Source organism: Bos grunniens, chromosome 28, assembly GCF_055505025.1.
Source record: "Bos grunniens cultivar Pamir isolate PY7600 chromosome 28, Bosgru_T2T1.0, whole genome shotgun sequence".
NCBI classification, from domain to species: Eukaryota; Metazoa; Chordata; class Mammalia; order Artiodactyla; family Bovidae; genus Bos; species Bos grunniens.
In genome coordinates, this window is record NC_141192.1 from 40,040,728 (window position 1) to 40,067,728 (window position 27,001).

Consider the following 27,001-nt stretch of genomic DNA (forward strand, 5'->3'; position numbering starts at 1 on the left):
TTGTTGATTCCGGAAGTGTGCAATGGCGGTGGCTGCGGTTTACACGTGCTGGTTGTCAATACTTGTCTTTGGGTAGCAGTGACCTGAGGGGCGCCCTTGGGCCATGAGATAAACACCTAATCACGTGCTGCAAGTACACCCATCAGCCTCTTCTGCAGTCCGCCCACCCTGCTGGGACTGCAGGTGACCAGACCCCATAAACACCTCTGCACTGCCCTTCCCTGGGCCTGTCTGTCGTCCATCTCAGTCACTGTATTTTCAGTGCCTTTCCCTGGAGTCCAGTCCTTCACTCCACGTGAAATCACACTTAAATCACCATTTTTTTTCCCCTCTAGATTCACTTTCTTGGACTCTCTTCCTTACAGCATAAAGTAGCACATTATTTGTCTCCTCACTTTTTTAATTATCAAACTCCCTTTGATCACAGCACTGGGGTCTTGGGTGGATGTCTGTACCAGACACTAAATTCTCCCCATTTGTCTCATACATGTAGTGCCCAGTATAGTGGACACTATACTGTCTCTTCCCACCTGCCATTTAGAAAGACAGTGGTGGTTGTTCTGTGTCTGCTGACTGCCTGGAAGTGAGCAAGGGAGCTGGGTCACTGATTGATTTTTGTCCTTTCATTTATCTAGGACCTGCCAGCGCAGGAAACAGCAGAAGATCTCACAGGTAGAGTGCTTATGCTCACTATTTAGTATTTTATCACAGCATTATTCTCAGTGAAACACAAATTCGTTTTTCTAAAGCCGAATGCCAATGAAGTCATTAAGATTTAGAACTGTACCTAAGACTGTATATTTATATTTTACCTTCATTTCTTTAACTCTTCATTTTAATTATTTATCAGAATCTGTATATCATGTCCGTGTTCAGACTGTGATTTTGTATTGATCGTATTTCATTGTCCTTTCTCCAATCTCTGCCTCTTTCCATAAGGCTCATAATAGCTGATATATAATAGGTAAATTCATCATCAATGCACATACTTGCTTTTTTTTTTTTTTCAATTTTTTGGCTGTACCTCCTGGCATGTGGGAGTCTTAGTTCTCCTACCTGGGATTGAACTCTTGCCCTTTGCATTGGAAGGGTGGATTCTTAACCACTTAACAACATTGTGTTCTGTGTCTTTGCATTTCTCTCCATTTACAAATTTTGTTTCTGGGATTTCCTTTTAATCCTCCCACCCCAAATATTTATTTTACTTTTTTGCTAAGATTTTATTTTATTGATTTTTGACTGCCTTCAGAAGCCCTGTGTACATGCGAAGTCACCCCAGTCATTCTTGTCTCTTTGCCTGCCAAACTCCTCTGTCCATGGGATTCTCCAGGCAAAAATCCTGGACTGGGTTGCCATTCCCTTCTCCAGGGGATCTTCCTGGCCCAGGGATTGAACCCACGTCTCTTACGTCTCCTGCATTAGCAGGCAGGTTCTTCACCATTAGCGCCACTGAGAAGCAGGACTTAGAAGACTTAGAAAAGAACTTTTGGAGGCCTGAATGAACCTCTTCCTTTCTCTGCATTGAACAACTTCTGCTGAGGTCACATTATAAAATCCAAGCTGCTTTGGCTTGTCAAGTGCTACAGTGGATTGGCCAAAAGTTTGTTTGTTTTTTTTCATTACATCTTACAGAAAAATCTGAATGAACTTTTTGGCCAACCGTATATTTTGGAGCCTCCCTGCCTTGGTTTACAAGGATTAAGTAACTTACCCAATGTACTGTAGCTAGTAAACAGCACAGCCAACATCTTTCGGATTGCAAATATGTTGTTTAAATCATACTAGTCTGCCTCCCAAGCTTCCCAGGTGGCTCAGTGGTAAACAATTCACCTGCCAATTCAAGAGATGTGAGTTTGATCTCTGGGTCGGGAAGATCCCCCTGGAGAGGAAAGTGGCACCCCACTCCAGTACTCTTGCCTGGGAGATTCCATGGACAGAGGAGCCTGGCGGGCTACAGTCTATAGTGTTGCAAAGAGCCAGACATGACTGAGCAACTGAGTATGCACGAGTCTGACTCCCAGGGCCACAAAAGAGGGAAAGCTGAAAGTCTGAATTATTATCTTAAATATGGAGATTTCCAGATCAATTTCACAGCAGAGGTGGTATTTTAAAAATAAGCATCTAATCACATTTGTTGCTGGTGTTATTTTAAATTTTTTATTGGTATTATGTACGATAATAATAAGTTATTATCATTTGGTCTGCGCTGGGACATCATTCATCCATTCTGGATGGGAATCAAGATGCTGTTGTTGATTTCAGGTGTCGTTCTCTCAGATGACCAACCCATAGCACCAGCGTCATCTACCTCACCTGCTATCAAAACGGAAAGCTTACCTGCTTCTAAAGCACCCGTGCTGGGAGCCCTTACCACATCAGCAATACCACTGAAACCTGTTGTGGCAGAAACTTGCATTGGTGATCAAGGGAAGGAAAGAGGGGGCAGGGGGCAGCCCCCCTTCCACCACAGATCCGAGGATGGCTTGGTGGACAAAGAAACCGTAAAGAAGTTGCCCTACCTGTCTTTGTCTCAGTACGACTTACTGGAGACGGACGTTTCTGTCCAGCCTTGGGGGAGTGAGAATTCTGTCTTGATTCCAGAACCTGGTCATTATGCCTCCATCAGGGACAAGCTACAGAACAAGTCGCCTCAGGACAGCCTGAGCAGCAGCTGCCCACAGTGTAACACCGTCATCGCCAGACCTGTGCAGGGGCAAGTTTCCCAGCAGGTGGACTCGACCTTGAACCAGGACGTGGGTGACTCAGATAGTGAGGTCGCCGTCACTCTGATAGATACTTCTCAACCTGGTGACCCGCTGAGTCTGCACGAACCCATTAGGATCGTCATTACCATGAGCAGTACGCCCAACTCCATGACAGACTTGGAAAGCTCGCTGCATCTCAAGGCGGTTGGTACTCAGCCATCTGGCTTCCAGGCTGATGCTGAGCCAGCTCCCCCAGGGGCAGCCAGTCCCCTAAACGTGGAGCAGATGAGAATTCCTGTCATCACCTTCCAGCTGTCTGAGGATGCAGGAGGCACGGTGTGTCCCGAAAGCAGTGGGAGTGGCAGGACGCCAGAGAGACTGACGGTGGAGGCGTCCTCCAATCCGTGTTCTGGCTATGAATCTGGGGAGGGGGGCAGTGCCACCCAGGACCACAGTCCTTCCCCAGGAGACCACTGTGCAACCCCCCCACCTACACCTAACATGGTCTCCGAGTCTGAGGTGGGAATGGAAGCCCAGGCCAACCTTGATCCATCATCTTGTAGAACCAGCCAGGAGAAGAGACATGCCCGGGTCCTCAGCGTGGACAGTGGGACAGATGTCTTCTTGAGCAAAAGTTCTGCAGAAATTATTAATGATAAAGAACAAACAATGCCAACTTCCAAATCTGACCTAGAGGCCAAGGAAGGACAAGTACCAAATGAATCCAACTTCCTGGAATTTGTCTCCTTGTTAGAATCGATTAATACTTCCAAGGTGGTGGTATCTAACCAAAGGAATGAGCCAACAGAGCAGAACAAAGACAGCAGGCTTCCTGCAGGTAGGATCCCACATCTGTTCTGTCCTGCTGATACAGAGAAGGCAGTGTTTCTCTTTGTCATTGGCTTTCTGTGATTTGACTTTGCAAACAGAAGGACAGCTATTGTGTAATTGTTGGCTGTTTGGCTCTTCACTGGTGTTTGCTGAATGTGCCAAAACCAAGCTGTGTGATGAACATAGATTAAAACTGGTTCACTCCTCCAGGAAATTTTAGGCATAGTAATGAAGATTTGGCTTCCCTGGAAGGCAGGAATATTTATTTCTAAGGAAATAAGCAATTATATGTTACCATGGTGACGAAAGCCTTCAATGGATGTCTCTGCCATTATAAAATAGACGCGTTCTGGGAAAGCAAATTGTAAAGCAAATTAAATGAATCCACTTTTCTGTTGAATGATATTATGCAGTCCTGTATGCTGAATTTCCTAATTATCCCAAGTTGTAAACATAATTATAACACATGGCCCTTAATATATGCCAGTGAAAGTGTTAGTCGCTCAGTTGTGTCTGATTCTTTGCAACCCCATGGACTGTAGTCCACCAGGCTCCTCTGTCCATGGAGTTCTCCTGGCAAGAATACTGGAGTGGGCAGCCATTCCCTTCTCCAGGGAATCTTCCTGACCTAGGGATCAAATCCGGGTCTCCTGCATTGCAGGCAGATTCTTTACCATGTGAACCACCAGGGAAGCCCAATTTATGCCAGGCACTGTCCTAAACCCTTTACCGATATTAACGAGGGTGACCATCTGTGGTGGTTTGTTCGACAAGGTCCTTGTTAACATGTGTTTTGCCAACATAATTATTAATAGCACCACCTCTCTCTCACAAAAGTGTTCCCAGCTTGAACAATAAGTTATACAGTTACTGTATAATGGAGTGAATTATATACAGCTTCACTCATTTGCTCCTCATATAACCTTATGTTATGGGTCCTTTTATCATTCCTTCTGGAAAGGTGGTTTTCTCTGTTTTCCAAGTTAGTCTAGTAAGTCTGGAGCTGAGCTTTGATCTTGGTGTTGCTCCAGAGTCAACATTCATAAATAATAAAACTATATTTCTTGCATGAATATAAGAGTCATTACTTTTCAAGTTACTTAATATCTCTGAGCTCAGTTTCTTCCCTGGCAAAGGATGTTACTGGACTAAAGTTTCTGCAAAGCCTTTTTTTATGTTCTTTTTTTTTTTTTTTTTTGGCTGAATTGCATGATATGCAGGACCTTAGTTCCCTGACAAGGGATCCGAGCCAGGCCCCCTGCAGTGGAAGTGAGGAGTCCTATCACTGGACTGCCAGGGAAGTCCCTACAGTCTTTTAACTTTCAGTTCAGTTCAGTTCAGTCGCTCAGTCGTGTCCGACTCTTTGCAGCCCCATGAATCGCAGCACGCCAGGCCTCCTGTCCATCACCAACTCCCGAAGTTCACCCAGACTCATGTCCATCGAGTCGGTGATGCCATCCAGCCATCTCATCCTCTGTCGTCCCCTTCTCCTCCTGCCCACAATCCCTCCCAGCATCAGAGTCTTTTCCAATGAGTCAACTCTTTGCATGAGGTGGCCAAAGTACTGGAGTTTCAGCTTTAGCATCATTCCTTCCAAAGAACACCCAGGACTGATCTCCTTCAGAATGGACTGGTTGGATCTCCTTGCAGTGCAAGGGACTCTCAAGAGTCTTCTCCAACACCACAGTTCAAAAGCATCAATTCTTCGGCACTCAGCCTTCTTCACAGTCCAACTCTCACATCCATACATGACCACAGGAAAAACCATAGCCTTGACTAGACGGGCCTTTGTTGGCAAAGTAATGTCTCTGCTTTTGAATATGCTATCTAGGTTGGTCATAACTTTCCTTCCAAGGAGTAAGCATCTTTTAATTTCATGGCTGCAGTCACCATCTGCAGTGATTTTGGAGCCTCCAAAAATAAAGTCTGACACTGTTTCCACTGTTTCCCCATCTATTTGCCATGAAGTGATGGGACCAGATGCCATGATCTTCATTTTCTGAATGTTGAGGTTTAAGCCAACTTTTTCACTCTCCTCTTTCACTTTCATCAAGAGGCTTTTTAATTCCTCTTCACTTTCTGCCATAAGGGTGGTGTCATCTGCATATCTGAGATTATTGATATTTCTCCTGGCAATCTTGAGTTCAGCTTGTATGTCCACATTTCTCTGATTTTTGAGTACATCATTTCTGCATAGATCTCTGAGAGCATATCTATACAGTAGGATTGCTTGCAGGAAGTTGTGGTTCATGGGTCTGTAGCATTTCTTCATTCTAGGATTACCCCTTTATTATTGGCTGTTCTCTGGGACAGTCAGAGGTCCCTTTGGCTCCACGATGGTAGCTCCCAGCAGTTTGTTCTTGTTCCTTTTGTCTTTCTGGTGCACTTCAAAAGGCTGTCCTGCTAGTGGATCAGTCCACTCTTGCACAAAATTTCATCAATATTTGAATATTTAAATTATGTAAACTAAATGTATTCTCCTTTTCACTACATCTATGTATCCAGGATTTGTGTATAAAGTATCATGGACAGGAAAGGTAAACTTCTTAACAAACATGTGCAGTACAAGAACACATTGGTAACTTTGAGATACTAGACATCTTTCTGATTTGTGCTTCGGATTGCTTCAGTTCAGTTCAGTTGCTCAGTCATATCCGACTCTTTGCGACCCCATGAATTGCAGCACACCAGGCCTCCCTGTCTATCACCAACTCCCAGAGTTTACTCAAACTCATGTTCATCGAGTTGGTGATGCCATCCAGCCATCTCATCCTCTGTCATCCCCTTCTCCTCCTGCCCACAATCCCTCCCAGCATCAGAGTCTTTTCCAATGAGTTAACTCTTCGCATGAGGTGGCCAAAGTATTGGAGTTTCAGCTTTAGCATCATTCCTTCCAAAGAACACCCAGGACTGATCTCCTTCAGAATGGACTGGTTGGATCTCCTTGCAGTCCAAGGGACTCTCAAGAGTCTTCTCCAACACCACAGTTCAAAAGCATCAATTCTTCGGCACTCAGCTTTCTTCACAGTCCAACTCTCACAGCCATACATGACCACAGGAAAAACCATAGCCTTGACTAGACGGACCTTTGTTGGCAAAGTAATGTCTCTGCTTTTGAATATGCTATCTGGGTTGGTCATAACTTTCCTTCCAATGAGTAAGCATCTTTTGGATTGCTTACCCTCCAGTTAGTATAAAGATTCATGGATCTAGGCCAGCATTGTCTGGTGGAACTTTCTTCAGTGATGGAAGTGTCCTGTATCTGCCACCACCAGGGACTACTGGCCACATGTAGCTATTAAATACTTGAAATGGGGATTGTGCAAAAATACAGTTTTTAATTTTATTGAATTTTACTTTATTTAAGTAGCCACATGTGGCTACTGTAGTGGGTAGTGCTGAGCCAGCAATGTGTGTCTTCTTGGGGAGCTATGAGTAGGGTGGACAGATCCTGGCTTTGAAACTTGAACAGCCCAGGGCCAAATTTTGGTTTTTCAGTGCCAGCTGGGTGAGGTTGGGCCATTCACCATATCCATCTGAGTCACAGTTTCTTCAGGGAAGCAGGAATAATAATATGTTACAGATTTACTGTGATGATTCAGTTAGGAAAATATGTTAAAAGTCTTAATACTTGATCAATTTCAGCCGTCTGTTCTGAGTTTCCCCTCTGGCTATTATGTGAGGTTTATTTAATCTGTCTGCTTACGTTTCTGCTCTTCAACTTTTCAGCCAGCCATATTTAATCAGAATGGGGTTGAATTGGAAATCTAGGGTGTGCAAAGAGGTGTGGATGCTATGAGGTTTTCTTTGGAAAGAATCAGGCTTGGTTGTTGGGACAGGAACAGGTTTGGCTATTGAGAACTTGTAGGTACAATAGGGAGGGGGAAGTTGGAGTGGATTATATGTCTATTCCAGGAAGGGTCAGAGGTTTTTTCCTAATTTATTTTTTAAAAACTACCAAACATTTGCTCTTCTTGTCCTGTAATTTATTCTCCTCCTTTATTTTTTAAATTGAAATATAGTTGATGTACAATCCTATATGTGTTTCAGGATTATATAACAATGATTCACAATTTTTAAAGATTGTATTCATTTAAAGTTATAAAATATTAGCTATATTTCCTGTGCTGTACAATATATCCTTGTAGCTTATTTATTTTAATTGTAGTAGTTTGTACCTCTTATCCCTTATCCCTGTCTTCTCTCTCCCCACTAATAATCACTAGTGTGCTCTCTACATCTGCGTTATTTCTATTTGTTATATTCACTAGTTTGCTTTATTTTTTAGATTGCATATGTATATGATAACCTACGATATTTGTCTTTCTTGACTTCACGAAACATAATAATTCCAAGTCCATGTTGTTGCAGATGGCAAAATTTCATTCCATTTTATGGCTGAGTAATATTCCATTGTAAATACTTATACTATATCTTTTTTATCCATTCATCTGTTGATGGACACATAGACTTCTTATGTATCTTGGCTATTGTAGATAATACTGCTTTGAATATTGGGGTGCATGTATTATTTGAATTAGTGTGCTTATTTTCTTCAGATAAATACCCAGGGATGGGATTCCTAGGTCATATGGGGATTCTATGTTCAGTTTTCTGATGAACTTCCATAATCCATAGTGGCTGTACCAGTTTGCATTCCTACCACCATCCCTTTTTTTCTACATCCTCACCAACATTTCTTATTTGTGGACTTTTTGATGATGGCCATTCTGACAGATGTGAGGTGATATCTCATTGTGGTTTTGATTTGCATTTCTCAGTGATTAGTTGGCCATCTTGATGTGCCTGTTGGCCATCTGTATGTCTTTTTTTGAAAAATGCCCATTCAGATCTTTTGCTCGCTTTTTAATCGGGTTGATTGTTTTTTGTTATTGATTTGTATGAGCTGTTCATATATTTTGATATTAACTCCTTGTCAGTCATATCATTTGCAAGTATTTTCTCCCAATCATTAGGTTGTCTGCTTATTTTGATGATGGTTTTCTTTGTTGTACAAAAGCTTTTAAATTTAATTATGTCCCATTTAAAAAAATTTTTGCTTTTGTTTTCTTTGCCTTAGGAAACAGATGCAAACAGTAATTCTGCAGTTTATGTCAAAGAGTGCTTTGCCTTATGTTTTCTTCTAGGAGTTTTTTTGGTTTCTGATATTATATTTAGGTCTTTAACTCATTTTGAGTTTAGTTTTTGTATCTGGTATGAGGAAATATTCTAATCTCATTCTTTTATATGTAGTTATCCAGTGCTCTTTACGGTACTCTTATTTCCAACCCAGGTTGCCTCCACAAAGGCCTTTAGGATTATCTTTAGGTCTTGGGGATATTCTAGAATTTGAGGCGATAGAAACCCACATACTTACCAACAGCCTTCAAAATCATGTTTCTGTTTTGTTTTGATACTGCTTTATTTTATTTTGTGGTAATAAAAACTGCTCAATTGAGAAAAAGTAAGGCTATTATTTAGTGCTTGCTACAAAAGAGTCCAACACCAGCATTCTGGCAGAAACTCTGAGGCAGGCAGAGAAGAAAGCTTTGTAGTGGAAAAAAGGAAGATTCCAGGTGTGATTGGAAGCTATTGGCCTGGGGAAGCTGGAGGCGGGATTATAGCATTTGATGTGATTAGTTTATTATTGTCGTTGTCACTAGGTCCTGTCCACCTCCTTGTGACCCCCTGGACTGCAGCATGCTAGGCTTCTCTGTCCTTCACTATCTCCTGGAGTTTGCTCAAATTCTTGTCCATTGAGCCAGTGATGCTATCTAACCATCTCATCCCCTGCTGCCCTCTTCTCCTGCTCTCAATCTTTCCCAGCATCAGGGTCTTTTCCAATGAATTGACTCTTTGCATCAGGTGGCCAAAGTCTTGGAGCTTCAGCTTTAGCATCAACAATAAATATTCAGGGTTGATTTCCTTCAGGATTGACTGGTTTGATCTCCTTGCAGTCCAAGGGACTCTCAAGAGTCTTCTCCAACACCACAATTTGAAACCATCTATTCCTCAGTGCTCAGCCTTCTAAATGGTCCAACTTTCACATCCATACGTGACTACTGGAAAAAACAGCTTTGACTATACGGACATTTTTTGGCAAAGTGAGGTCTCTGCTTTTTAATATGCTGTCTAGATTTGTCATAGCTTTCCCTCCAAGAAGCAAGTGTCTTTCACTTTCATGGCTACAGTTACCATCTACAGTGATTTTGGAGCCATGAAGTGATGGGACAAGATGCCGTGATCTTAGTTTTTTGAATGTTGAGTTTCAAGCCAGCTTTTTCACTCTCTATTTCAGCCTTATCAAGAGGCTCTTTAGTTCCTCTTCACTTTCTGCCATATAGTGGTATCATCTGCATATCTGAGATTGTTAATATTTCTCTTGGCAATCTTGATTCCAGCTTGTGATTCCTCCAACCTTGCATTTTGCATTATGTATTCTGCATATAAGTTAAATAAGTGAAGTCGCTCAGTCGTGTCTGACTCTTTGTGACCCCATGGACTATAGTCTACCAGGTTCCTCCATCCATGGGATTTTCCAGGCAAGAGTACTGGAGTGGGTTGCCATTTCCTTTTCCAGGAGATCTTCCCGACCCAGGGACTGAACCTGGGTCTCCCACATGGTAGGCAGACGCTTTACCATCTGAGCCACCAGGGAAGTCTAAGAAGGGTGAAAATATACAGCCTTATTGTACTCCTTTCTCAATTTTCCACCAGTTGTTCCATGTCCAGTTCTAACTATTGCTTCTTGACCTGCATAAGGTTTCTCAGGAGACAGGTAAGGTGGTCTGGTAGTCCTATCTCTTTAAGAATTTTCCAGTTTGTTGTAATCCACACAGTCAAAGGCTTTAGTGTAGTCAATGAAGCAGAAATAGATTTTTTTTTAATTCCCTTGCTTTTCCCGTGATCCAACAAAGGTTTGCAATTTGATCTCTGGCTCCTTTGCCATTTTGAAATCCAGCTTTACATCTGAAAGTTCTCAGTTCACATACTGCTGAAGCCTAGCTTGAAGATTTTGAGCATAATCATGCTAACATGTGAAATCAGCACAATTATATGATAGTTTGAACATTCTTTGGCATTGCCTTTCTTTGTGGTAGGAATGAAAACTGACCTTTTCCAGTCATGTGGCCATTGCTGAGTTTTCCAAATTCGCTGCCATATTCACAAATTTGCAGCATTTTCACATCATCATCTTTTAGGATTTTAAATAGTCTAGCTGGAATTCCATCATCTCCACTAGCTTTGTTCATAGTATGCTTCCTAAGGCCCGCTTGACTTCACACTTCAGGGTGTCCAGTTCTAGGTGAGTGACTGCATCATCGTGGTTATCTGGGTCATTGAGACCTTTCTTGTGTAGTTTCATGTATACATTTCTTGTATAGTTATGTGTATTCTTGCCACCTCTTAATCTCTTCTGTTTGTTAGGTCCTTACCATTTCTGTCCTTTATCAAGGGGGAGAAAATGGCAACCCACTCCAGTATTCTTGCCTGAAGAACCCCATGAGCAGTATAAAAAGGCAAAAACATGATTGGTTAAAAGAGCATATTTGGCTTCCTCTGATTGGTTGGATTTCTGCAATTGGAAGCAGGGATAAAAATTAGGAAAGCTCTCAGTTATTAATCAATTCCTGTCCATTTTGGGCTGATTGTTGCAGGAGTTATTATTTGGCTTCCTGAGTCGTTTGCTAGAAATAGTGGTCTGATATCCGACAAGTGTGACTTGTACATAGTATGTTAGTTTCCTGGGCTGGTTACTGTAGCTAATGGATTATTTTTCTGAGATTGTGTAGATTGTGGGTCAGAGTTCTATTTGTGTATATATTATATGGCTATTGTCTATTTGTATATTCAATTTCTCCTAGACTTTCTAAGCAAATAATCATGAATGCATGTGGAGATGGTTATTGAAGAATTATTAATATCTGCAGTATAGAAAAATAGGAACACTAAATTTATAAGAATAGGAGTCTAGTTTAATAAATTATACTATTTTAATATAATATTATTTAGTTTCCATTTGGGGATGATGCAGAAGAATATCTCCTGTCATTAAATATTAATAGTACTTTAAGATAAGTAGAACAGTTATAGAAGTAAAACAGTTATAAAACAATATCTGCTTTTGGGGACTTCCCTGGTGGTCCAGTTTTTAAGATTCCATGCCTCCACAACACAGGAGACATGGGTTCGATCACTGGACAAAGAACTAAGATCCCATGTGCCTGCAGCATATCCAAAAAAACCCAACACCAAAAACTGTTTTATAGCTTTTCTATTTAGTTTAGTAAATTATACTGTATTAATGTAAGATAACTTCCATTTTTGGATGATGTAGAAATATATATCATTAAATATTTGTAATAATTTAAGAAAAGTAGAATAGTTATAAAACAACATCTAAATTATGACTTTATTTTTGAAAAAAAAATGTCTAAAAGAAAACTCCAGTGTGATATCTATCATATTGGCTCCTGAATCAGCATGGTGGGGTTAGGAGTAATTTAAGATTTTTTCCCTTTTCTCTAGTTTTAAATTATATGCCATTCACTTGTGCTATTTTTAGACACTGAAATTCCTTTACGTGTGTATTTTTAAAGGGAAAAGGAGAAAAGTAGCCATTGTTGTTGTTTGGTCGCCAAGTCGCGTCCAGCTCTTTTGCGACCCCATGGACTGTAGCTTGCCAGACCCCTCTGCCCATGAGATTTCCCAGGCAGGAATACTGGAGTGGGTTGCCATTTCCTTCTCCAAGAGATCTTCCCAACCCAGGGACTGAACCCGCATCTCCTGTCTTGGCAGGAGGGTTCTTTACCACCGAGCCATCAGAGAAGCCCCAAAGTAGCCCATAGGTTGGCATATCTTATGTGCCCAATTAAGAGAAGGAGAGACTAAGGTATTAAAAGCAACATGAATGAAGGAGTCCACATACACGTAGTGTTAGCAGATAGAGCTGTCTAAACATGCCTCGCTGCAGTTTTTATGTGACATGATCACTGGCTAAAGCTATTTGTTATGATAGCACTTTTTCACAGATGTGTTTCTTGAAAACTGTGAAAACTTCTATCTTGACAAGCTGTCAAATGAAATGCAAACGTTTTTGTACCAAAGCAATTCTAATCGTTTCACAGATGCACTGGGAATATTTTTCTTCAGGACTCACATGGAAGCCAGCAATGTTTCTCTAATTACTTCAAGTCTAAGGATGAAAACCTTTGTTTTATACATGGTGATGGGATTCAGACCCCAGGGAAGCTAGCGTCATTTTACTTTTTAAGGCAGATCTTGGTGGGCTTTCTGAATGTCACTCCTTGAAATAGCCTGTACGTTCAAACCACACAATCATGTTCTTCTCTCAGGCAGACATTTACGCAGAAGAACATAGCTATTGGCAGCTTTGGTCATAGGAATACAGAAGACATTGTGACCTTGAAAAGGTCAAAATGACCTTGACATTGTGACCTTTGATGTGTGTCTTTAGACATGAGTTTCAGTAGTTGTGGGACACTGGCTTCTCTAGCTGTGGCGTGCAGGCTTAGTTGCTCTGCAACATGTGGTATCTTAGTTCCCTGACCAGAGATCAAACCCACGTCCCCTGAATTGGAAGGTGAAGTCTTAACCATTGGACCACGAGGGAAGTCCTCATTGAAGCTATTTACATTTTTCTATTTATTTTTACTTCAGCTTGGTAACTTACCTCCACTCATTTCCACCTTAATTTCTTACTACTGCTGCTGCTGCTAAGTCGCTTCAGTCGTGTCTGACTCTGTGCGACCCCATGGACTGCAGCCCACCAGGCTCCCCCGTCCCTGGGATTCTCCAGGCAAGAACACTGGAGTGGGTTGCCATTTCCTTCTCCAATGCAGGAAAGTAAAAAGTGAAAGTGAAGTTGCTCAGTCGTGTCTGACTCTTAGCGACCCCATGGACTGCAGCCCACCAGGCTCCTCTGTCCATGGGATTTTCCAGGCAAGAGTACTGGAGTGGGGTGCCATTGCCTTCTCCCAATTTCTTACTAAGTATTATGTTAATACATAAAGCAGTGTTTTTCAGATAACTGCTCCCAGGAGAAAAAGGAAGAAATCCTGGAAAGTGAGAAACCCAGTGGACCCATTGCCAAACAAGGAAAACCAGACGTGCAAAGTCAAGACCACACCAGCACCAGCCCTGGGCTCACGGAACCTGCCAAGATCCCAACCCTGTAAGGATAACTTACTCATATAACTTTGTGCTGGTACAGTCTCATTCACTGGCTACTTCTTTTAATGCTTTGTTAAGGATAAAGAGGTGTTCCGCATCATTTTTGAAACCTTTATATGTGTTAAGTTTCCAGGGCAATAGACAAAGGCAAATAATCTACAGGGTGACTTCCCAACAAGACAGTTCTGTGCTACAAGTCATAAGTGGGCCTGAAACATCGGTGCAAGATGAGATGTCCGTGGATGCGATGCATGTCTTCATCGATGAACATGGTAAGTCTTTAGAGCTCTTTACTCATGAGGTGGAGGGGGGAAGCTGGCAGCTTTCTCAAGTCCTATGTGGTCTCTTAGCCTGAGGACAGGTTTACCAGCCATCTGAAAGTAGAAAGGTCCTATGAGACCCTTCCTAAACTAAAATGATGTAAACTCCTCAGCCTCTGGGATCTAATGCCTGATGATCTGAGGTGGATCTGATGTAATATTAACAGAAATAAAGTGCACAACAAATATAATGCCCTTGAATCATCCTGAAACCACCCCCTACCCAGTCCGTGGAAAATTTGTCTTCCATGAAACCGGTCAAGTGAAGAAGCAGTTATCCAGGGATGCATAAAATGCATCGGTATAATACACTGCTGCTGCTGCTGCTAAGTCGCTTCAGTTGTGTCCGACTCTGTGCGACCCCATAGACGGCAGCCCACTAGGCTCCTTTGTCCCTGGGATTCTCCAGGCAAGAATACTGGAGTGGGTTGCCATTTCCTTTTCCAATGCATGAAAGTGAAAAGTGAAAGTGAAGTAGCTCAGTTGTGCCTGACTCTACCAGGGTCCTCCGTCCATGGGAATTTCCAGGCAAGAGTACTGGATTGGGGTGCCATTGCCTTCTCTGAGTATAATACACAGATGCTCCCAATTCAAAGCCATGATGGTTTGATGCTGAGATGCTGGGTGGGAGCCCGGTGATGCTACTCTTACTGCTTAGGGTGTGAGCTGGCTCTATAGCTCACTGCAGGACAAAGACTGAATGCTGTTTTTACTTTAAGCCTTTTAGAAGCAGAACTCATTTCCGAATTTCTTTCAGTTAGCAAAATAGGTACTAAGGTCGATCTTTTGTAAAAAGTGAAGTGCATAAAGCAAACTTTTGAAAAGCAGGGAATCCCTGTATTAGACTTTGAAACAGGAAGGCTTCGTGCTGACTGCTCACAGTTAATGTTCTTTGGACAGGCTGTGCACCCTCTGCCTCAGGGCCTTTGCGTATACCACGCCCCTATGCCTGCATTGTGCCATTTATCCTTCAGATCTCTATTCTAAAGAAGATTCTTCAGGAAAACCTTTCCTGGATATCCCAGGCTTAATAAATTTCATCTGTGCTTTTGCTCTCTCAACACTCTATCCCTTTCCTTCTTTGAGACTATTACAGCTTCTAGTTGTTTATTGAGTGCTCAGTTGCTTCGATTGTGTCTGACTCTTTGTGACCCCATGGGCCACAGCGTGCCAGATTCCTTTGTTCATGGATTTTCCAGGCAAGAACACTGGAGTGGTTTGCCATTTCCTACTCCAGGGGATCTTCCCTACCCAGGGATCAAACCCACGTCTCCTGAGTCTCCTGCCTTGCAGGCAGATTCTTTACTGTTGAACCACTGGGGAAGCCCGATGTTTATTGCCTTATAATAATTTGATTACTGACATTCTCCCCATTTTCACAATTGTAAATTTCAGGAATGTAATGTCCAGCACCTAATAAATATTTATTGCATATATGCTGAAATCTGACTTTGATATATCTTTAATGCCTTGTTACAAAAAGATTAAAAGTAATAGAAAAAGAGAGAAAGGAAGGGAGAAAGAAAGAAAAAATCATTAAGTGGCAAGTTCAAGGTTCCTTTGATTAAGAGATATAGATCCTAGGTTTTCTAGGTTGAGTCTTGGGTTAAATTTTTTAAAGATTAATTAATACTTGATTAGTCTACTGTCAAGGGCTTCCCAGGTGGTGCTAGTGGTTAAGAACCTGCCTGCCAATACAGGAGATGTGGGTTTGATGCCTGGGTTGGGAAGATCCCCTAGAGGAGGGCGTGGCCACCCACTCCAGTATTCTTGCCTGGCAAATCCAGTGGACAGAGGAGCCTGGTGGGCCACGGTCCACAGGGTCCAACATGATTGAAATGACTTCACACCCTTGCACGCACATTCTACTTACAAATAGATCCTGGCTTGGATAATAAATTATGTGTTACCGTCTCTCTATAGACCAGTAATTTATAGTTTGAAGTGCTTTTGCATCTGTAGAAATACAAAGAGACTTTTATGTTATAAAGAACAACATTATCACCTTTGTCCAAGCCTCCAGAGGGGCTGTGGTTGTCACTGTCTGTGCTTTGCTTGGTGGGACAGCCTTCGAGTTGAGGTCAGGCACTGTGGAATGCCTTGCAACTACTCCTAACAGACAAGGCTAATGATGCTCCCCTGTCACCTGAAGAAAGTACAGTTAAAACCTCTTCTGGGGAGAAGCCGTTTACATTTACAAAGTGAACTGATTTTCACACCTCAATACCCTGAACCACTTTAGCAGGCTAAATTAATTCCATCTCGTGCTTTCCCTCATTACCAGGCTGACACCCCAGTCAGCAGCTATGCCAGTGCTTATCTGCAAATTCAAAGGTAGGGATGGCCCCATGTGGCCCACTTATCAAAACCATGCATTTAATAAGCCTCTTTTTGTGCATGATACCAGAACAAGACAAACCCCCAGTTACAGCATGCGCAGATCATCCTGACACATGAAGAGAATATACCAAAAAATGCATTGAAAAGAATGTATTAGAAGAAGATTAGAGATGGTGCAAATTAATCGATGAAAAGCAATTAAGTGATAAGTAACTGAGTCATGTGATATCACTTATATGTGGGATCTAAAAAAATGGATACAAGTGAACATACTTAGAAAGCAGAAACAGACTCATAGAGGTAGAAAACAAACTTATGCTTACCAAAGGGGAAAGCAGGGAGGGATATACTAGGGATTTGGAACTAAAAGATATACTATTATATATTATATATATATAAAATATAAATTAAATTACATATAAAACATTATATATTATATAATTATATGTAAATTATATTTATATGATTATATAAAATTATTATATATAAATATATTTATTATATATAATAAATGTATTTATACGTAAATAAATGATATATTATGTGTTATAATGTTATATTGTGTATATTATTATATATTATATATAAAATAAATAAACAAGGACCTACTCTATAGCATTAGGAACTATATTCAGTATCCTGTAATAACCTACAATGGAAAAGACTCTGAAAAAGAATGTAGATGTATATGTATAATGGAATTGCTTTGCTGCACACCTGAAACTAACACAACATTGTGAATCAACTATACTTCAATGAAAAAAAAGTGACTAAGTCCAACTTGTCTAAGCATATTATTATAGTGATGCCTCAGATTTTCCTTCTATGGAGAAATACAAAGAATGGACTTAGATTACCAACAATTATTATTAAAATCATCCAAAATTAGTTCCCTCTAACTTGAAAAAAGTATCCACAGAAATGATCATATACAAGCAGTTGTGTAATGTTCTTTGCTGAACTTTTGCAGGGGAGATTAAATCCTGTTATTTAAAGTCTGGAAATCAGAAAGAAGGCCCTTTCCAGCATCAGCCATCAAATTATGAAGGCTTCTCTCATGCTGGGTAAGTAGGGCTTGTTTTCAGGTTGGGGAGGTGTCGTGTCACTGCCCCCAGCAACTTCCATGCAACTTACTCTGACTGTAAATGAAGTGAGGATCCTGGTGTCAAATGAATGTGTTAATCCATCTGTGGGCATGAAAGCATGTGGGTCTCATGCAAAAGAAAAAGAAAACCAGATATTGTAGAATAATAAAAAATAAATGGAACCACCTTCATAGTGAGAGTGAAGTTGCTCACTCATGTCCGACTTTGCAATCCCATGGACTGTAGCACACCAGGCTCCTCTGTCTGTCCATGGGATTTTCCAGGCAAGAATACTGGAGTGGGTTGCCATTTCCTTCTCCAAGGGGCTCTTCCCAACCCAGGGATCGAACCCGGGTCTCCCGCATTGCAGGCAGATGCTTTTACCATCTGAGCCACCAGGGAAGTCCATTATACCTTCATAGTAGCCACTTCCAAAAATAAATATAGCATGTTGGTATGAATAGAGTGGAATCCTGTGTAAATGATATGGGGAAGGCATTGATGCCGTCTGAGGATGTATTATGAAATCCGTCTCAAGGAATGAACTAGAGAAATGGTTAGTTTTCATCTGTATGGATGAGGCAGACTCTTTTGCTGGTAGATGGTCTAAACATCTTTTCTGTTCTCCTTCTGAGTGTGTTGAGTAACTTTCTTAATCATGTTCATTATGTTGATACGGAATTCACTTGCACGTCCAAAACACATGTGGATTAATACGTGACATTAGGCAAGCTATAAGTCTTCTCAGTTGTGGATTGAGTTCATCCTTCATCCTGGACTTCAAGATTCTTTGAGGATAATCCATAGGGTCATGCCTCAGTGGCTTGCTCTGAGTGAGAGTACATTTTTCATATACATTTCTCTAGAGCTGTATACCTTTTTGAGGGTTTATGGAAGACTTTTGTGATGTCACTGAAATGCCTTAGACTTCATGTCTGGAGAGTGTAAAGGGAGTTACAGGAGCTCTACTCCTAGTTTCTAGGGTGCAGTGTTCCTTCCTGAGGTCAAAGTTTCCTTACCAGCTGTGCGTGGGAAGTTCAAGGTGAGCCTCTAGTATACCTAGAACAAAGTCTGTCCTCGTCCCTGCAGTCTGGCCTTCAGGTGGGATTCTGCCATGTGCCAGCCTTTCAGGGTGTTCTTTTGCCATTCCTACTGCTTCTCACCTGCTCAGGAGTACTGGTGTCAGCCGTCATGGTAGATCTGACGGCTGCTGTGGCTGACCACAGCAGTATTCACGGCCACACAACCCCACCTGGGTCCCAGCCCCAAAGCAGCCTGCTCGGGTCCAGAGTGAGTCCTGGGGGGAGACAGGAATAGTCTCCATCACCCACCTGCCTTCCACTGTTCCTTATCTCCCTTGGTACCCACTTTTCAATCAAAACAAACAACACAAAATTCTCATTCTTCAGCCAAAAAGCATGCAAAGTGGTGTTTGCCAATGGAGACCCATGAGGAGAGACAGGTATGCCACCCCATCTTGGCTCCAGCCTCCAGGATATTTTGTGGCAATGATTTGATGAGTTCAGTCATCTAAGGTGGCAGCTTTCTTCAGATGAAATATTTAATTACATGAGAACACAGCTTGAGAAGCTGTCCTGTTACCCTACAATCCTCAGTTGAAAGCTGTAGTGTTTTTAAGCTGTATTTGGAACAAGTACAAGCCTCTTATTTTATCCCCAAGTAGATTTGCAAAGCTTTTTAATTTTTGTTTTCCTGATAAATGGGCTTCACTTTCCCCGAGGAAAATATTTGAACTGCCTTTTGCTGGTAATGGCAGGTAGAATAAGACCACCTATCCAGAGCCTTAAAACACTAAAAATACACAGTGTGCAGATAAGAATTAAAAAGCGTGTTGATAGGGTTTTCAGTAAGCCCCATTCCTTGGATCATACCTCATTGAGAGATACCATTAACTCACCTTCTCCCCTTGATTTCTCTCTCCTCATTAATTTCCCTCCAACTCTTGTTTGCTTTTGTTGCCTCTGTGTGTCTTCCTCAGCTAGAGCTCTTTTCTGTTTAATCACTGCTCCTCCTCCATTTCGAGACCTGTTGAGGCTAAGGATTGCCGTAGAGCATTTACTCTTGGTGAGAGATTTTGGCGAGGGTAGGTTTTGGCCCTGCTGGAGTTTTAGGGGACACCAGTTGTGTTTTCCTGTGAAGCCCTGTGGCTTAGCAGTGTCTCAAAATGTCAGTCCTTTCCTAGATCTGCCTTTCCATGTACATGAACAGTTAGACCCTTTCTGTTACCCATGAGAGAAATCCAAGTCCAGCAGCCTTCACCAAAATGCGAGTTTAGGGGCCATGTAATGGAGCTGTCTTGGGTAGATGGCTTCAAGTGTGTGGTTTCTGCTTCTCCCATCACCTTCCTGTTGCTCTTTTTGACATCACTCTCAAACGCCTCACCCTGACAGTCAAAAGATGGCTGCAGGGTCTTCCCTGCTGGCCCTGTGGTTGAGACCCTGTGTTTTCAACACAGTGGGTACAAGTTCAATCCCTGGTTGGGGAACTAGGGTCCCACATGCCTTGTGACTAAAAGTAAATAAAATGCTCTGATACTAAAAGAACAGGTGCTTCAGTAGCCCCACATCTTATGTCTTCTCTCATTCAAGTCCACTGGAGATAACATATTTCTTCCCCATAAACTGTGACTCCTTCATTCTCACGGGCCGTGGACCCTGAGCCCAGCCACCAAGGCAGGTACTTGGCTTGGGTCTAAGTACATGCACAGAGCTGGAATGCCAGGTTCCCTTTGAGAACGTACAGGAGTTCTCTTCAGAGGGAAAACTGGAGCAGAGTGCGTGGACATGTGCTTAGTTGCTCAATTGTGTTGGACTCTTTGCGACTCCATAGACGTAGCCCACCAGGCCCCTCTGTCCATGGGATTTACCAGGGAGGATACTGGAGTGGGTTGCCATTTCCTACTCTCCAGGGCATCTTCCAGACCCAGGGGTTGAACGTGCATCTCTTGAGTCTCCTGGATTGGCAGGTGGGTTCTTTACCACTAGTACGAGTGCCCCCTGGGAAGCCCCACGGTGCATGGATGCTGGGCAGCAGAAATGGACAAATGATCCCTGAGGACTCTCCTTCTGGTAAAATGCAAGTAAATTAATGACTGTCCTTCTTTAAAGAGAGTGATGATCGAGTTTATAAAAGCAACCTTCTTTTAAAGAAACGTTCCTCGTTGTCTCTTACATTTTTTGTATGTGAACATTCTGACGGACAAGGTCTTGGTCCCCCAGCCCTACGTGCGATGTTCTTTTTTCTATTTTTAAAGATTTTTTTTAATGTGGACCATTTAAAAGTCTTTATTGAATTTGTTACAATATTTCTTCTGTTTTATGCTTTGGTTTTGTGGCCACAAAGCGTGTGGGGTCTTAGCTCCTTGACCAGGGATCGAACTCTCACCTCCTGCATTGGAAGGTGACGTCTGAACCACTGGACCACAAGGGAAATTCTCCTACATGCTACGTTCTAAGTCTTTGATTATCTGCTTTTTCCTAAGGTAGTTTGACAGGGCATCAGTCTTAAGAGTTCTAAGAAAGAATGGCCCACAGTCATGCACATCATCTCTTTCTTGTGCTTAAAGATAAAATAATATACATGTCTGCTATTATATGTATGTGTGCTTGGCTGCCCAGTCATGTCTGACTCTTTGTGACCCCTTGGACTGTAGCCTGCCAGGCTCTTCTGTCCACGGGACTTCCCAGGTAAGAATACTGGAGTGGATGCCATTTTATTATTTGAGAATATACATGTCCTCTGTACTGTCTACTCTTTGAGATAAGTTGGTCCTTTCGAAGGGACTTTGTTCTGGAATGTTATGGCCATTCAGTGGCCCATTTGGGCACAGGAGGTGTGTGGTGCTTCTTGTTTGATGCTTGAGCACAAAACTCTGGTCACTTCACTTAGCAAAATTATAGCATTGAAGGTGTTCCTGGGGGGATGCTGGAAAAGCACTCATGGGACTGCCATTTGTTTAATTCATGCTCAGAAAAAATGGCTCAGTCCTATGTAGAGTCAGATGATCTTCTGGATTTCAGCTGCTGTCTGACAGCCTTAGGGTGACTATTTCAACAGTCTCACACTCCTCCCCAGGCTAAGAGATGTTAAAAGCTGTGCCACCCACATGTGGGAGGCTAATTTCTTTGGATTTGTAATCAGACTTGGCTTTTGTGGATGTGTGTGGTGTAGTGATGGCTTGGGTATTTTTGAACTGCTTGTATGAATGAAAAATTGTGGTAAGATAGGATGAGAGCAGGGCTTCCTGGGTGGCTCAGGCTATAAAGAATCTGCCTACAATGAGGGAGACCTGGGTTCGATCTCTGGGTTGGGAAGATCACCTGGAGAAGGGAATGACCAACCCACTCCAGTATTCTTGCCTGGAGAATTCCATGGACAGAGGAGCCTGGTGGGTTACAGTCCATAGGGTTGCAGAGAGTCAGACACACTGACTGACTAACACTTTCACTATCTTTAGGATGAAAGCAAACAGGCTGGTTTAATTTGTTGTTGTTTTCAAAAAGAATTTATGTATTTATTTAGTTGCACTAGGTCTTATTTGGAGAAGGCAATGGCACCCCACTCCAGTACTCTTGCCTGGAAAATCCCATGGACGGAAGAGCCTGGTAGGCTGCAGTCCATGGGGTCACGAAGAGTCAGACACGACTGAGCGACTTCACTTTCACTTTTCACTTTCATGCATTGGGTAAGGAAATGGCAACCCACTCCAGCGTTCTTGCCTGGAGAATCCCAAGGTTGGAGGAGCCTGGTGGGCTGCCATCTACGAGGTCGCACGGAGTCAGACATGACTGAAGCGACTTAGCAGCAGCAGCAGCAGGTCTTATTTGCTGCACGTGGGATCTTTAGTTTTGGCATTGGGATCTAGTTCCCTGACTAGGTTTGAACCTGGGCTTTCTGCACTGGGAGAGCAGAGTCTTAGCCACTGGACCACCAGGGAAATTCCAAGCTGGTTTAGTTTGAGTGTGTTAATTTTTGCATTGACCACATCCAATTTACCTTGATTCATGGACCTAACATTCCAGGTTCCTATGCAATATCGTTCTTTATAGCATCAGACTTTACTTTCACCATGAGACACATCCACAACTGGGCATCATTTCCACTTTGACCCAGCTGCTTTATTCTTTCTGGAGCTATCTCTCCGCTCTTCCCCGGTAGCATATTGGACACTTACTGACCTGGGCGCCTTATGTTCTGGTGTCCTATGCGTGCTGCAGTCCATGGGGTCGCAAAGAGTTGAACATGACTTAGCAACTGAACAACAACAATCCTTTCATTAACATACCTGTGTGTGTGTCTGCATATATGGAGAGTGTCATTCCTTTCTTTAACGCTAGAGGTAAAGACATCAGAGCAGCACCTAGCTGGTCAAGTGCAGTGACAGCGGTTGGAGGGCCAAGTCACTCACACTTTACACTGTATTCCAGTGGGCCTCGAGTCTTTCCGTGGGAAGCAGCGTCCTGGCAGTTCCCGGCCCTGGAGGAAGTGTTTTCCTGTCATAGTTGTGGTGGCAGCAGCCATCGCTTGTCAATGATGTATTCTGCACTAAGCACTGTGCTAAGTATTAAATTATCCCCTTTCATCCGTGTGACAAAGTAGAGGTAGGTGATATTAGCTCCATTAGATAGAAAAGGAAACTGAGACTGACGAAGAAACAAGCCCAACCTCAGTAGCTACTAAGTGGCTGGGGGACTCTTAAATCCCTCCCTCAGCACCCTTCTGCAGGCAGGGGCCGCAGCCCCAATTCCTGGGTGCCAGGCAGGGGGGCAAATGGATGAAGTGGACCCAGAATCAAACGCGAGCGGCACTGGGTGCTGAGTCCACTAGAGGGCACTGGTCCTGTGGCACCAGTGGTAAGGACTCCACCTGCCAAGGCAGGAGACACAAGAGATGTGGGTTTGATCCCTGAGTTGGGAAGATCCCCTGGAGGAGGAAATGGCAACCCGTCCCATATTCTTGCCTGGAAAATCCCATGGACGGAGGAGCCTGGTGGACTACAGTCCATGGGGTCGCAAAGAGTCAGACACGACTGAGCACATGCACTTGCTAGAGGGCTATTTAGGGTGCTCATGGCAGCTTGGGAAGCCTGGGTGGCCAGATTTTCCAATTTATTCCCAAGAGGAGCTAGAAATTCCCATTTATCTATAAAAATCCATTTTTTAAAAAGATTTTTTTTTGATGTGGACCATTAAAAAAAAATCTTTACTGAATTTGTTATAATATTCAATAATGTATTCTTTTATTTTTTATGTTTCTGATTTTTTGTCTGAGAGGCCTGTGGGATCTTAGCCATTGACCAGGAATTGAACCCACACCCCCTGCATTGGAAGGTGAAGTTTTAAGCACTGGATCACCAGGGACGTCCCTCTATTTTGTCTAATGTTATTGATTTTAATATTTTTTTTGAATTGCCACAGGCCACAGATAACATATATGGTTGGCTGAGGCCTGTGAGTGCTCTGAGACCTGGGTGAGGCAGTCCTCTTGCTAACACGTGTGATCTTACACAGACCCCCACCTCCTCCAGGCACCCTTCACAGCCCATGCTTCACTGCTTCACTCCTGGAGGCCCATGGCGCTGGCCTTCAACCCTTCCTCTTCCAGGCCTCTGCCTGTTTTTGCCTGGAATGCTACCTTCTGGAGTTCTCTTCTTCCCAAGCACAGATTACTATCTGCCTCTTATATCTATCTTTCCTGTGTCAGTCCTTCCATGACAATTACTCCATCCCTCCATGCTGCTGTTAGAGGAGCTTGCCACACTCTCCCTGGTGCCCGAGACACCTAGCTCTTCTAGACTGTTCTTGTTTAAGGATAAGTCACCTTGGCTAGGGTGCCTCTGGGGTTCTCTGGTGGCTCAGTGGTAAAGAATCCGTCTGCTAAATGCAGGAAGCACGGGTTCAGTTTCTGGGTCAGAAAGATCCCCTGGAGAAGGAACTGGCTACCCACTCCAGTATTCTCGCCCAGAGAATCCCACGGACAAAGGAGCCTGGTGGGCTACAGTTCATGGGTTGCAGAGAGTTGGGCACAATTTAGTGACTAAACAACAAATAAAAATACTAGGGTGCCTCCGTAGCCCTCACTTAGCCCTCTGTAGGTGGATGCTCAGTAGTGAACTGAATCAAATTAATCATTGGAAATGACAAGGTAGCCCAATTAGAGTTCTGGATAGCAGACGCCAACTGGTCATTTAGGGATAGCAGATAAGAGGTAGAGCAGGAGGGGGAGAGGTGGGCTGTGAAATCCCATGGAGGATGTCATGTTTGGTTCTGCTTGCAGCAGGAGAAATTAGACCTCTCTGCAGAGAAACAACCCAGTGAAAGTGGATTATTCAAACAGCACCCACAGATCACTCCCTCACCTGATTGTTGGAGGGGAAGAGCCAGAAGCAATAGGAGTTTGTCTGGTCAACGTATTTTTTAAAATTTAACTTTTATTGACGTATAGTTGCTTTACTGCTTTGTGTTAGTTTTTGCTGTACAGCAAGGTGAATCAGCTATACATATTCATATATCCCCCTTTTTTTGGATTCTCTTCCCATGTAGGTCATCACAGAGCACTGAGTACAGTTCCCTGTGCTATGCTGTGTGTGTGTGTGTGTGTGTGTGTGTGTGTGTGTGTGTGTTAGTCGCTCAGTTGTGTTTGAGACCCCATGGATGGTAGCCCACCAGGCTCCTCTGTCCATGGGATTCTCCAGACAAGAATACTGGAGTGGGCTGTCATGCACTCCTCCAGGGGATCTTCTTGACTCAGGGATCAAACCCACTATATAGTAGGTCCTTGTTAACTAACTTATACATAGTAGTATATATATATATATATATGAGGGCTTCCCTGGCAGCTCAGTGGTAAAAAATCCACCTGCAGTGCAGGAGCCATAGGAAATGCGGGTTCGATCCCTGGATCAGGAAGATCCCCTGTAGGAGGGCACATAGCCCACTCCGGTATTCTTGCCTGGAGAATTCCATGGACAGAGAAGCCTGCTGGGTTACAGTCCATGGAGTTGCAAAGAGTTGGACACAACTAAAGAGACTCAGACTTTATTTTTTTGGGCTCCAAAATCACTGCAGATGGTGACTGCAGCCATGAGATTAAAAGACGCTTACTCCTTGGAAGGAAAGTTATGACCAACCTAGATAGCATATTCAAAAGCAGAGACATTACTTTGCCAACAAAGGTCTGTCTAGTCAAGGCTATGGTTTTTCCTGTGGTCATGTATGGATGTGAGAGTTGGACTGTGAAGAAGGCTGAGCACTGAAGAATTGATGCTTTTGAACTGTGGTGTTGGAGAAGACTCTTGAGAGTCCCTTGGACTGCAAGGAGATCCAACCAGTCCATTCTGAAGGAGATCAGCCCTGGGATTTCTTTGGAAGGAATGATGCTGAAGCTGAAACTCTAATACTTTGGCCACCTCATGCGAAGAGTTGACTCATTGGAAAAGACTCTGATGCTGGGAGGGATTGGGAGCGGGAGGAGAAGGGAACGACAGAGGATGAGATGGCTGGATGGCATCACTGACTCGATGGACGTGAGTCTGAGTGAACTTCGGGAGTTGGTGATGGACAGGGAGGCCTGGCGTGCTGCGATTCGTGGGGTCGCAAAGAGTTGGGCACGGCTGAGCGACTGAACTGAACTGAACTGAACTGAAAGAGACTTAGCAGCACACACGTGGTGTATATACGTAATACAGAATGTTATCTTCTCCTTTCATAAGTAGCAAAATGGAGGGGAAAAAACGTGCAAAATGCCTCTTTTTAACCCTTCTCTGTAAAAATTGAGATTGAGTCTCAAATTTGATTTTCTAGCATTATATTCCATTCAATGGAAATGATTTTTTTTGTCCATATGAGAGATGACTGTGATGGAAAGCTGACATTTCCTGAAGGAAAGCCACACTTCCCTGACATCAGAGGGGTTGTGTCTGCAGCTTGAACTTTCATCTTGGACTGACTCAGATTCCCATTCCTGCACAAAGAGTAACTTTGGGTTTGACAATGAGCAGCTTCCTTGATCATTTTAAGCATCAGCTTTCTAATCCATAAATGGAAATAATACTAGGAATGAATTCAGTGGGTGGCTTCAAAAGCTAAATATCATAGCTGAAGCTCCAATACTTTGGCCACCTGATGTGAACAGCTGACTCATTGGAAAAGACCCTGATGCAGGGACAGATTGAGGGCAGGAGGAGAAGGGGATGACAGATGACATGATAGTTGGATGACATCACCAATTCAAAGCACATATGTCTGAGCAAACTCAAACATAGTGAAGATAGTGGAGATGGTGAAGGGTATGCCTGGTGTGCTGGCAGTCCACGGGCTCACGAAGAGTCAGGCACAGCTGAACAGCAACCATATGTAGTGCTTAGTACGGTACCTCTCATAGGGGACGCTGGGCCATGTAAGCTGTCGTTAAATGGTCTCCAAACAGAAGCAGTAGGGCGGTGGTTTTACCATGACTACACAGCAATAGAGCCAGACTTTACGCTGAGGAAAGTCTTTCCTCTCGC

General features: G+C 43.1%; 1 protein-coding gene across 3 annotated transcripts in view; it reads left to right on the plus strand.

Moving 5' to 3' along the window:
- The window catches only part of PCNX2 (pecanex 2), a 311,410-nt gene that overhangs the window by 23,862 nt on the left and 260,547 nt on the right, over positions 1–27,001 (plus strand). For all 3 annotated transcript variants that reach the window (XR_015156551.1, XM_086381075.1, XM_086381076.1), the window contains exons 4-8: positions 636–672; positions 2,263–3,543; positions 13,584–13,731; positions 13,857–14,002; positions 17,361–17,454. Coding sequence is in view for 2 of the 3 variants with exons in the window: in XM_086381075.1 (XP_086237201.1) it covers positions 636–672; positions 2,263–3,543; positions 13,584–13,731; positions 13,857–14,002; positions 17,361–17,454 (1,706 nt within the window). In the remaining variant the exon portion in view is untranslated. The remainder of the gene's footprint in view (positions 1–635; positions 673–2,262; positions 3,544–13,583; positions 13,732–13,856; positions 14,003–17,360; positions 17,455–27,001) is intronic.